General features: G+C 41.6%; 1 protein-coding gene across 5 annotated transcripts in view; it reads left to right on the top strand.

Annotated features, from left to right (window-relative positions):
- Positions 1-7,536: 7,536 nt before the first annotated feature.
- The window catches only part of Map4k3 (mitogen-activated protein kinase kinase kinase kinase 3), a 188,025-nt gene continuing 182,134 nt past the window's right edge, over positions 7,537-13,427 (top strand). For 3 of the 5 annotated variants that reach the window (XR_011704329.1, XM_071601519.1, XM_071601518.1), the window contains exon 1: positions 7,537-7,906. Coding sequence is in view for 4 of the 5 variants with exons in the window: in XM_071601519.1 (XP_071457620.1) it covers positions 7,811-7,906 (96 nt within the window). In the remaining variant the exon portion in view is untranslated. The remainder of the gene's footprint in view (positions 7,907-13,427) is intronic. The other 2 variants (XM_027934388.3, XM_027934385.2) reach the window with 1 other exon arrangement.

Raw genomic sequence — 13,427 nt, 5'->3', positions numbered from 1 at the left:
TTTTTCTATTCCTTTTAATTGGCCTTTATTTAAAAAAAAAGTTGCTTACTATTGCCCTACCTACACTCTCAGGCCTTGCTCAGAGTTTGTGATTCCATGTACGGTCTTTACTCATAGGACCAAAATTATCCTCCAGCACTTTTTCTCTGAATCTGTCACTCTCCTTGCAAAAGTTCTCCTTGAATGCCCTACCATCTCCGAGAACTCCACATGCCTAAATGTGAACTTTCATTTATTTCCAATTTAGCTTCCTCTCAGGACTTCCACCTTACATCGTTGGCGTTTTAGAAGTGTGTTCATTGGCCAACAATGGTATTGTCAGAAGGGGAAGAGAATGTGGCCGGAGAGACTAATTAAGAGGCTCACACCACCAAGCAGAAAACAGATGGCACTCAGATTTGCAGATATGGTATTTTGGGTTTATGTGGAATAACAGGAGAACACTCTATTTAGGTGAGAGGATACATAAACCCTAAATATTGGCCTCAGTAATGTAAGAATATTATACTTTTAGGCATTACGATTTCATAGAAATGTTTCCAGACATTGAGATGGATATAGGCTGCCTGTGCACAGTGGCATGCTTGTGCTTAGGATGGACTGTTCACAAGTTTCATAGAGCAGCTTATCCATTTGTAGGTAAAATACAAAGTAGCAAGAGAATTTTCATGAGTTTCCTTCCTTTTGTCCCTTTTATCATGAGAACAATTATTCTACCAATACGTGTTAAAACTATTCTGATGGCATCATATGCTTGGCTGAGAAAGTTCACACTACCAGATGAGTCCCAATTTAACATATAAAGTATCTTTAAGAAAGCAGAGGATTAATCCCAGGCTGAAAGTCTGGTTCTAATACAGAGGCATGCCTTCATCCAGATGTGCTGTGCCATGAGCTCAGACCCAGCAAGTGATTCAGTTTCTTGGGGTAGAGATCTTCAGTTTTGAGATCCACCTAGCACTGTGATCAGGATTATAAAATCATCCAAAAATTCCTGACATGGTATTTGAATTGAATTTATTTCTACCTTTTGCCTGTTTTGATCAAGAAAATGCCAACTCATGTCTAAACTGAATGAGTAAATTATTTCTAAATCTATGAGCAGCTTGCTTTGTTTCACTGCAGTTTTGTGTGTGTGTTGGCAAGAGCCAGGGTCCTCCTGAGAACTCAATAGCAGCATACAACAAATTTCTACCCAAAAGGCCAGCAGGATAACATGCTGGGCACAATCTATGACAATCTACTTTGGAAACACAATGTTTGTAGCTATGTTTGTTTTGGGCCACTTTGGTCTAAACCCAACACTGGTCTTACTCTGCACTTTGGAACTAGGGTACAGGCAATACTCTTTACCTGGGGGTATCTTCAGGGAATTCTAGGTTAGGGAAACAGAGAAATCCCATGCCCTAATCTATCATGGCACAACAGATAGTTGATTTTATCAAATATATCATCCCAGCCATCTCTCAGTCTCTTATGCAGCCTGTATTCAGTCTGTACTTCCTTAATATTTTATTGCCTACTTTTAATGCAGCCTGCATCCTCAAGGATTGGTTGTCTCCCAAAATATATCAGTTATCTACCATGCAGGGCAAAAAGTATCCCCTCAAAATCTTGGCTTCCCAAAAAGATAAAAGGTAAACTTTTTTTACCTTCTGTGTATTTGTTAGCTCTTCATTAGTATAACAAAGTACCCAAAGCAGGCTAACTTTATAAAGAAGCTTATTTAGCTCATAGTACGGAGGCTGAAAGTTTAAATAGCACAGCTCTGCTCTGGCAAGGGCCCCATGGCAGAAGGTGTGAGTGTATAGAGGAGAAAGCAATCAGGTCTCTCTCTCTCTCTCTCTCTCTCTCTCTCTCTCTCTCTCTCTCTCTCTCTCTCTCTCTCTCTCTCTCCCCGCTTTTTTTTCAGTACTGAGGATCAACCCCAAACCTTGAACATGTAAGGCTAGCACTCTACCACCGAACCAGACCCCTAGCCCCAGTATTCACAGCTCAAAAGGGAAGCCACTGAGACTAGAGTCTGATAATCCTTTTGTAGGGCAGACCCTAATGACCAAGGGGCTTCCCATTAGGTCCCACCTTTTTTTTTTTTAATCTACACATGACATTACAATGATCTTGGCAATTCATACATTTGTATCATTGGGGTATGTATAATTTCTCATTTTAGGTCCCACCTCTTGATGTTCTGTCACTTCTCACATTGCTTCCCTGAGGGCCAAGCCTCCAAAGCATGAATCTTTGGGAAACAAAACAACATCCAAACTGTAGCACTCTGTGTGGACTATCCCTTCCTGCTTGGCTTGTTCTCTAATTACCTTATAAATCTCGGTTTAGATGGTCCTCTGTGAAGATTTTCATAACCAGATTCAATGCTCTCCTAAGTGATCCCAGAAATTGTGTGATAAAGGGTAAGTGGAATCTTGGCTGTGAATTTATAGAGTTCAAATTTGGGTGCTAAATATTGGAAATGTAATAAAGGAACACTATTTTATACCTCAGAAGTTTCCTCAGGTAATATACTATGTAAGAAAGGAAACTTTGATAAATGGGTTGGTGTTGAGTAATAGTTTTCCCAAGGATCACAAGAGGCAAACAGTCTCACTGGAGACACCCGCACCAAACCCTAGGCACACATACACCAAACCCACACACACCAAACCCTAGGCATTGGAAAAGCATATGTCAAAAATTATATCAGCCTGACTGGGAGCAATGATGATATGGGTGGCAGGGATTTTATAATACATGGGGACCATCCCACACAAGGAAAAATTGTTCCACCCCAAATGCTAATAAACCTTTATTGAGAAACATTGTGTTAGGATATATGTAAATTTGGGAGCTGAGCTAAATAGCTTAGAATAACAGTGGAGGCAGAGAGCTGATATCTGAGGACTCCAACTCCACCTACTCTCAGGCAGGGCTCTGCCTCCCTTGTAAATAAATGCGCAGTTTTTGTTTGGGGGGGGGTGATTTTTTGCAGGTCTAGGGATCAAACCTAGGGCCTCATGCATGCTAGGCATGTGCTCTACCATTGAGCCCCAGTCCCATAAATAAATGTTGAGTACATGTTTTAAAAAATATTGGAAATATAAGAAAATAAGTAATATGCACTGGTTTGAGAAACAGCCCAAAGACCATCTATTACATCTTTCTGGCTCTGTTCCGCTGCACCTACATCACTATAAGATAAGGACTTGTCCATATTTTCAACTTAGGTGTACAACCCATGTCCGATTGTGTCATTAGAATCTAATGTAGTGTTTGGCATGTGATAACTGCTCAGTAAGTTTTTCTGGATGACGACATCCCAAATTTAAAAATTAGCCATGAAATCTTTTCTGTTTTGGAGTCATGTATTTATCATTAATCTTATTTTTCCAGTTGAGCACCTCGAACTTGACAGGTACAAAATACATTCATTCACCTTGATCTAGGGCTGAAACCCTCCCCCAAGTAGCACCAGTTCCCCTTGTTACAGCAAATGCTAGCACCATCTCTTAACTGCCTAAGCCCAGAACCTGCCAGTGGCCAATGTCTCTTCCTGCTCCATCGCCTCCCCAAACCTACGGATTCTGTCTTCCAATTACCACCTGGGTTCTTCCCCTTCTTTTGATCCTCAGCACTCCTGGCCTTAATTCAGGGTCCCTGCTAAATATTGTAATTGTTTCCCAAGTCATATCTCCATCACTATCCTCACAGCTGTCACCCTTTAAAGCATCTTTAAATATGTCCCAAAATAATAGGAATTAATACATTGCGGGATTATTGTGGTGTCAGACACTAGTTTTACATGTATTTTCTTTTTGCCTCTAACAACCCTGTGTGAAGTCCTGACATCATTCAGTAAGGGGCAGGGACAAGATCTAAACCACATATACTGGTTCAGAGCAGTGGCAGCCTAGGTCATATAACCTCCTGGAATTCTCTGCTGCTTAAGCATCATGATAACTCAACTGACAAAAAGGCTCTTTACAAGCCAGTTCCTAACTTTAAATAAATAAACAAACAAATAAATAGAAGTATGCTTATACTTAAGGACATTTGATAGGCACACACTTACCTGCTGAATGTTTCATATTATTTCAGATAGGTGCCTGTGGCTGAGTCTCCTCCCCAGTGGATAGCCTGATATTATCTCTTCTGAGCTAACCCTTGTTTGATGGTGGTTATGTTAAATGGGGAGGGCAGAAGTCTCTAAGCAAAGTGGATCCCATTGATTTGTCAGATAAGAGGCCCTTGGGGCAAAATTGGGAGCTGGTACTGGGGATCAAGAAATTCCTAAGCCAGAGGCTAAGGAAGGAGAATTTCAAGTTCAAAGCCATCCTCAGCAATTTAGTGAGGCCCTCTGCAATGTAGTGAAACCCTGCCTCATCAGAAAGAAAGATGAAATCCCTAAACCGGGAGCCAATGAGAGAGAGAGGCTCACAGAAGGATGGGCTGAATATGCTGGTAACTGGGGGCTGGTATATAAGTCTGAACTTGAGTAGCTTAATCTGTAAATATATGCTGGTAACTGCCCATCTTTGCCTTTTTTGTTCCCTGCTGTGTGATACTTTACATGGGTGAGTGCTTTGAGGGGCTGGGAGTGTACCAGGAAGGCACACTCCCTTGTTTCATGAACTCCAACACATTCTGTGAGACTGCAAACTCCTTGAGGACAGGCTCTGTGGGCTTTTTTTTTTTTTTGCTGTTCTATACCACAAGAACATAGTAATCATTGATTCTAAATACATACTATTTAAGTAGGATTAAAAATTTTAAAAGAATAAAAATATTACAGGGAGGCATTTTGCCTTAGCATAAAAGAAAAAATTTAAAGTATATTGCATATAATCAGCATATATAGGCTAGTGGCTAAGAGTCTGACCTTTGGTGTTAAACTGCCTCTATTCAAAATTGAGTCTTTTGCCTGAACTTGAGTACTTTAATCTGCCTATGCCTCTGTAAAAATGGAGGTAACATGACCTGTGCCATTAGAGTTTTGTGTGAAATAAATGAGATGATTCATGGAAAGTACTTGGTTTAGTTCCTGGTTCCTTGTAAGTTCTTGGTAATATTAGATATTACTATTTTTTTTTCAGTTAGTTATTATGAACTTTCACTGGCACTATCTCACAATGAGGTAGATTACTTTGCACAGCATGAGTTCCCATTTGCTGAAAGTACTCAAAACGTAATTCAGGAGCGATGTTGTAGAAGGAATTCCCGAATTCAAAAGATTAGATGACTTCTAAGGATGCTTCTAATCATAGAAGATGAAGTTCTTTCTCTCCTTCAAAGGAAGTGTGATTATTAGTGTTACTTCTAGCAAAGTAGAGGAGTTTTAGAAGAGGTGAAAAAAGGCACTGTATTTGGCTGTGTGTGTACATTAGAAAGAAATTTATTTTGGGGGGAGGTATTGGGGATTGATCCCATGGGTGCTTTACCATTGAGCTACATCCACAGTCCTTTTTTTCTTATTTTGAGACAGGGTCTCACAGAGTTTCTGAGGGTCTTGCTAAGTTGCTGAGACTAACCTCAAACTTTCCATCCTACTTCAGCCTCGAGTTGCTTGGATTACAAGCATGGACCACCGTGCCTCTCTAGTTCAAAATATTTTATTCCTTGTGAGCAGTTAATTGCAAAAGCCCTTTTATTTATGGTGTAACCCATATGGCAAATGAAGCCCTTATATGAAAATCTCTCTTTTCAAAAAGCAGTAGCTTGACCTTGCCAAAATGGAACAAACAAAAGTTTAAAGACTGTTCCAACACTACTGAAATGTCTTTTCCCTTTGAAAGAAGTCTATTAGTGATGCAAATGCAAAGTTATCTGCACAGATGATAATCCCAGCAAACAAAACCGTGAAACCATTAGAATTTTCCTGTGCAGCTCTAGTTCTGAGAATCTGTCTTTTAGGCATTAAAAGAGCTGGTTCTTATTTGGGATAGTTGTTAGCTTGCTTATCTGAATCCTGTGCTAATTATCACCGTGTTTGGCCGAAAGAGGACAAATAATTCTCCAAGAGTAGACAAGCTAAAGACAGGCCTTCACTTTGTAACCCTAGCAAGTGCCTTAAACAAGCAAAAACTAGATCCGTAGCCATGGAATAACAGAGTCAGGAGTTTAATTCTCAAGATACCAGAGGCTTAAGGTGGAACTATCTAGAAAAAAAAAAAAAATTCAATGCTATGCAATCCTGAGGCAGTAATTTAAGTGATTCTCTTACATTCCTGATGTTTTAAAACAAGTAAAGACAATTTGGAGGGCTATTTTTGTAGGTAAAGAGATGATCATTTTCCAAATGTTTCAGTCAATAGATTCTCAGAGCAAATAATTTCTTTGAGAATTTTGTAAATGTGTAATTTTACTGTAAGCACAAAAGATTGAGAAACTATAAGATGTTTCAAGCAGTAAGTAGTATGCTTGATTATTACTTGCCTATACTTCACATTATCCTTAACAGGCATGATGAGACCTAGTTTCTCAAGGGCCACCAGGCATTAAGTAATATTAGTAGTTAGGAGGTATGTGCCTACAGGGATCAGGAAAACATTTCTGAAGCAGAAATCCAACATGGTATTGCCGAAGTGGCCATAGCCTAGTTGATTAAAGCTTTTGGAACTGCCTAGTGGGCACATTACTGAGAAGAGAAAATTTACCCTCCATTACCCACATGTTGTAGCTGCTATCCACAAAGTTTGAATGTAATGCTGGCAATCTGAGTCTTAAGGGTAGACCTTTTGTAGGTAAGTAGCAGCTAAGGAGTTTCTGGATCATCACAAATTTACGTTTCAGGTGCGGGAATGGATCTGTTCCACGCTCCAACCTCCACAACCTCTCTTTTGCAGGCTTGACTGACAGTTTTTGATAATCCAGGTCCTTCTGGGGAGGAAGGTCACTCGCTGCCTCGGTTCTGCCCTCTTTCTGCCCCCCCACGCGGGATGGTGGGCTGCTGCTCTGTGTAATTCCGGTCTTCCCTGGAGCTTCCCACGCCCTACCCACACCACATGCTTTCTTGGCTGCCCTCCTGGCCTGCCCTCTTTTGCACTCTGGCAGGCCTAACTCCTAGGGTCCAAGTGTGGATAATTAGAGCAAGCACAGCTCACTTCCCTCAGGGCTTTCCTGTGTGTTGGGCCTTCCCACAATCCCAGAAAGGGATTAATAATCCTACATTTAACTGCTTCTAAAATGAAGTTTGTGACATTTTCTTGCAAATTAAAACTATACTGCCTACTTAGGAATACAGCATGACCAAGTTTATTGTGAGGGGAGTAAGAAGCTACTTTCTCCCTGATCTCGCAGTCCTCAGCATCTCGCGGTTGCGGCCCAAGGCAGGTCAGGTTCGGTGCGTCCTGGCGGCCCCAAGTCCGGCTGGCGCGCAGAGCTAGAGCGCGCGACCCGGGTGCGCGCGGAGCCTGGGAGCGCTTCCTCTGGGATTGCGGCTGCGCAGTCAGGTCGGAGCCGGGAAAGGGGAGGAGGTTGGAGCAGCCGGAGTAAGGGGAGGGGGAGGGGGAGGAGCGGCGGAGGCGGAAGCCATGTTGGAGTTTTACCCGGAGCGAGGGGCTGCGAGCGCTCTCCTCTCCTTGTGGGTGTGACCCGGGTTCGGCGCGGCGGCAAGCCGCAGGGCGGGGGGCGGGGACGTTAGGCAGGTCGTCGTCGTCTGCCGCGGCGCGAGGGGAGGGCGGCCGCAGCGTGGAGCCGGGCGATTGTGACCGCCGGGGGAGCAGGGGGCCCGCTGCGGCGCCCACTCTCCGTGTGGCCCCCTGAGCGCCCCCCCTCCCCTGCCCGGGAGGGAGGCGGGGGGCACCTGGGGCCCGCCATGAACCCCGGCTTCGATCTGTCCCGCCGGAACCCGCAGGAAGACTTCGAGCTGATTCAGCGCATCGGCAGCGGCACCTACGGCGACGTCTACAAGGTACGGGCAGGGGCCGCGCGCCGGGGGCCGCGGGGTGCGGATCCGCCGCGGACAGGGCCGGAGGCGCCGCCGAGCCAGGGCTGCTAGTCCGCGCTGCAAGTGCTCGGGAGCCTGGCGCTGGGGGCCGCGGCGGAGGAGGAGGAGCGGGCGCCTGGGGCTCCGCTGTCTGGGACGGAACAAAGAGCCAAATACTTGACCCCGAGACCGCCTAGTCCTTACCTGAGCTCGCTCCTGGATGCGGATTTTGACACCTCCCTTCTGCGCATTTCCAGGGAGCGGGCCACAGTTCTCCTGGTAGTGCTGAGCGGGGCCAGGCGGCTGTTGCATTGGCGGTGTCGGTGCGACGAACCCGACCAGGGGTCTTGGCGTTTGTCAAACTGCGTGCTGCTCGCGAACCTGGGATCGCCTGCTGTAGGTTGGGAGCTGCTGCCCATCGGGCCTGGTGGTCCTTATTACATTGGGCAGCCTCCGTCGACAGTCCTCAGTCTTTACCTTCTTAGTATTCGCCTGTCCGGTCCTTTAAATTTTTCTAAGACATGACTTTCTTTTGTAAAAGAGATCTAATTAGTATTTTTTATTTTATTTTTGGAAGAAAGAACAACTTTGTATTCTCCAAGTTGTACTGGACTGTGATCCCATAGAAACTTAAATTTTTTTAAGCGAATCTAGTACTTAGTAAAGGAAGGTACTGGTTTGACAAAGTTAGAATTCAAAGTCCATTCGTAGTACAGCATTCCTGTTGTAGAGGGATCACTTCTAAATGTGGGAAGATAAATCACTCTTCCCTGGCCAGCTCAACTCTTGGCCTCGCAGAGACTGCCAAGAAGAGCAGAGGCTTGTGCCAAATGTGGCAGCAGTCTTGATTTAGTTGCTATCTTCTTACTGGTAACTGAAGTTGAACTCCTCTAGTTTCACTTAACACCTGAGGATGCACAAATAAACTTAACTTACATTGGAAAGTTTAGTTTTAACTTTATTTTGCCCACAAGTAAACAATTGGTTTTTTCTTTTGCTTCAATAAAATGCATAAGGTAACTTAGATATTTAATACCGTGTGTAGCTAGTGTTCTGCATTAGTCTTGTTTTGTTAATGATTTGCTTTTCTCCCCTTATGAATCTTATCATTATTCTTCATAGACAATACAGGTGTATTGAGTACCCCCCACCCCTTAAATATATATAAAATCCTGGGCATCTAAGAACTTGGGTAGATGGTCCTAAATCCTACTTGGTTTGTAGTTTTTGGACAAGAACAACATTAAGCAATTGTTTACTTTTTTAATTGCAGTTTTATTTTGTGCTGCAGAGAAAGGGAACCTGGTTGTAGGGACAAGGAACAGGAAGATCTGATTTTGTCTGGAGGGTCAGAGGATCATCACCTTTCAGCAGAGATTTGGAAGAACTAGGCATTGCTTAGAGCAGGGGGAAAGGGGATGATGCCACATAGAGTGAGCATGATTCTGAGGTCAGAAACACTGGTAAGGATTTGAAAGAACTGTATGGCCTGAACAGCCAGAGAGAGGATGGCTCTAAATCTTGCAGGCCTTTTAACTCTTGTGAGGAGATTGAGTTTCTTGGTACAGTGGAGAAACATTGCAAGTTTTTTATTATTATTATTATTATTTTCTTGTTATTGGTGGTACTGGGCATCAAACCCAGGGACACTTTACCACTGATGTACATCTTCAGCTATTTTTAAATTTTTTATTCTAAGATAGGGTCTCACTAAGTTGCTGAGGCTGGCCTCAAATTTGTGATCCTCCTGCCTCAGCTTCCTGAGTTGCTGGAATTACAAGCTTGCACCACCACATCCAGGGATTGCAAGGCTTTAAATGGAGTCAGATTAGATTTGGATTTTTAAAAGCTCTCTCTATTGCAGTGTGAAGAGTGGATTGGAGGGGAAGAGCAGTTAGGAGGGTATTGGGATCATTCTGGTAAGGATTTTTTTTTAACATTTAGTGATTTTTCATTATGTGCCATTTTAATTTCCTTTTATTTTTCTTCTTAGTGGTTATCATTTTTTTTTTTTTTTTTTGTGGTGCTGGGGATTGAACCCAGGTCCCTTTGTATACAAGGCAAGCACTCTACCAACCGAGCTATATCCCCAGCCTGATGTTTTGGAATTTTTTGATGACTGTGAAACTAGAAGTGGATGGATGCAGGTAGCTGATTGATGGCTGGTTAGTGGAGACCAGTTATATTTAGTTGAAAAGTTAACTAAAACTTTATAAATGTATATGTCTTAGGTGTTAGTTTGTATAGTAAGTTCTTTATAGGAATAATTGGCCATGTGTTTAAGAAAATAACTGATAGTTAAGCCACTTGATTAAAAAGTTAAAAAAGAATTAGAGCCTGTAATTTTCTAAGGACTTCTAAATGCAATATAGGTATAATAAATTGATTGATGTTGTCATCCCTTTAAAATGACAATGTCAGCTAGCATTTTTCCAGTGCTTATTATTTTCCAGGCACTTTTTAAAGTTTTTTGTACTGAACACTAACAACCCCCTTGTGAGAAAGATGCTATTATTAATTTTACTTTGCAGTTCAAGAAACAAAGGCACAGGGAGGTTAAAGTAACTTGCCAAATTTGGTAGGTGCAAAGCCAAAACTTGAACAAATTAGAGACTCTATTCTCAGCCAACAGGAAGTACTGATTCTTGAAAGATAGAACATGGCAGATATATAGATCCGAATTTCCAGTAGAGAAACTGGGGCACACATTTATTTTAGCATTTGAGTTGTAGCAGTCTTCTGGGGTAGTATGGATCCTTTTTTCCTACCTTTTTTATTGGTGCATTATAATTGTACATTTTGATGGGATTTGTTTTATATATTCATGCATGCACACAATATAACAATATAATTTGGCCAGTGTCACTTCCCATCACTTTCCCCCTCCCTCCCCACTTCCCACCCAGTGGTCCCTTTCCTGTACTGATCTCCCTTTGATTTTTAGGAAATTCACCTCCACCTTTGTTTTTCTTTTTCTATCTTCCCCATATGCAAGAAAACATATAACCTTTGACCTTTGGAGTTTGACTTATTTCACTTAACATGATGGTCTTTAGTTCTATCCATTTTCCAGCAATTGCCCATAAATTCATTTTTCTTTGTGGCTGAATGAAACTCCATTGGGTAGTGTGGATCTTTAAGTAGTAGTTAAAACTCCTAACTCCTACTGTGCAGCCAAGGCTCAATGTTTCTGTACTCTGGCAAGTAGACTTCAGATAATAGATTATTGATCCCTGCCTGCCAGACTCTTCCAATACCAAGAAGGACTCAAAGTAGAGAAATTCCGTGTGTGTGTGTGTGTGTGTGTGTGTGTGTATTTTTTGGGGGGTGGATTATACCCCCCGCATGCTAAATAACCCAGAGTTTAAATTATTTGAATTTTTTTTTCTATATTCAAGTTCAGGCTATAAAGATACATATTTTTCACATTTGCTTTGCTTACATTTTTCTTACTTATACAAATCTTGTTGATTAGTTCCAGAGGAATGCAGTTTGTTCTCAAAAGCCAGTATATGTGATTTGCTTCCTAATTTGTCATTGTTTAGGTACTAAAAATGGAAAGATCAGATTAAATAAATAAATTATACCTAATTATCTATAGTAATACTTGGGAAGTTGGTGTTTTAAGGGATTTTTATCTTGAAAACTGTACCCTACCCACTGTAATATTTATTGTATTTAAGTTGGCTGTTTAGTTACAAAGTACTAAACCAGTATGTGGAATATCTGGGATATATTAGCTATGCAATCTTACAAAATTGCTTACTTCTCAGAGGTGTCTTCTTGTGACACTATTATTACCATCATATGCTCTGCTTTTTTTTTTTTTTTTTTTTGGTGGTGGTGGTGCTGGGGATTAGAACCCAGGACCTTGTGCATGCAAGGGAAGCACTCTACCAACTGAGTTATATCCCCAGCCCATATGCTCTGCTTTTCGTGTTAAATGTTGAGTTTTATTGAACAAATTAGTTACTGTTTTTTTTTTTTTTTGGGGGGGGGTGGGGCAGTACATCATTGCAAATATACTTTTCATTTGCACAGTGTTAAAATACTTGAAGGCCAGGCATGGTGGGGCACACCTGTAATCCCAGAGGCTTGGAAGGCTGAGGCAGGAGGATTGCAAGTTCAAAACTAGCCTCAGTAATTTTGCTAGGCTCTAATCAACCTAGGGAGACCCTGTCTCTAAATAAAATATAAAAAAAGGCCTGGAGATGTGGCTCAGTGGTTAAGTGCCCCTGGATTCAATCCTGGTACCAAAAAATAAAAAGAAAAACAAGCAAACTACTTACTTTGAAGTGCCCTGCAGGCATTATCTGTCATGAAATATCTGCAGCCAGGATTACCTAGGGACCTAGAAGCTAACAACTAGAGCTGTATGGTTGGGCCTCAGGGGACCCATGAAGTTCTCTAAAATTAATAGGCTTAATGTGTGTATTTGTGTTTTTCTGAAGAGATGGTAAATGACCTTCATTACATTCTCAAAGAGGTCCCTGATCTACCAAAAAAAGAGAACAAATGATCTGTAGGTTTGTCATTTTAGAGAGTTTTCTTAGGAAATCTGGTAGTTCTGTACTTAGCATGTCACTATCCAATATGATTTGACATACATTGTACCAGTTTAATTTATGTTACTCGTACCTTCAAGGTCTTCACGTCCTGACTTGTTCTGGTTGTATTACTAGAAATAGTATCTGTGTGGTCTCATGGTTTCCCCAGCTCTTTGTTCATCCTTGTGCTTTCTTCTTTGCTCTAGCCCATTGTCTCCTGGGGACCTTATCACAGTCTTCAGCTTCCTCCAGTGTAAGCCTTTCCAATCAATCAACTTTTGTCAAAAGCTCTAATATTGACGGCTTGAGTCCTTAGAGTCATCTTTTACTTCTTGGACTTATAGACATTTGCCACATTCTGTACATAGCATTTTCCAAAGTGTGGTTGGGATGCTTCAGGAAAAGTTACAGTATAAGAATTTCAAGACTCATTAACTCCTGTGGCAAAGAAACCTGCTAAACTTTGTTTAATGGGGCAAACTCCAAGCTTAATTTTATTATGGGATTCTTTTTCTCTGTAATACCTATTGCTCATCCTTAGTGCTAGTGTCTTGTAGAACATGCTTTGGAAGTGTTGATATTGTTTTTGTTTTTTTTAATCTACATGTGTTTGGAAAGCCATTCCCTCTGAAGCAGAGGCTGTTATATTGCTAAGCTCCAAGGTTGCATTCACATGTAAGTAGATTGGAGTTTATGAAAGCCTACTGAAGAAACATTAAGGAATAAGCAGTGGTATCAGGAATTAACTTACATTTACAAATTGCATGTTGCCTTATTTTAACTCTCATCTTTCAAGGTGTTGTGATTAATGTCATCAAAGACATAATTCTTTCATCATAGCCAGCATTTGTAAAAACCTTTCTGGAAAATTCACTTTTTAAAAAATCTTCACTTCTGGTGAGGAACTTGAAAACCTTAAGCATTTAGAAAAGACCTGAAACTAAACATGGTTAGTTGGG

This window comes from Marmota flaviventris, chromosome 14 (genome assembly GCF_047511675.1).
Source record: "Marmota flaviventris isolate mMarFla1 chromosome 14, mMarFla1.hap1, whole genome shotgun sequence".
In the NCBI taxonomy this organism is placed as follows: domain Eukaryota; kingdom Metazoa; phylum Chordata; class Mammalia; order Rodentia; family Sciuridae; genus Marmota; species Marmota flaviventris.
This window is presented reverse-complemented; position numbering and strand designations above follow the sequence as displayed.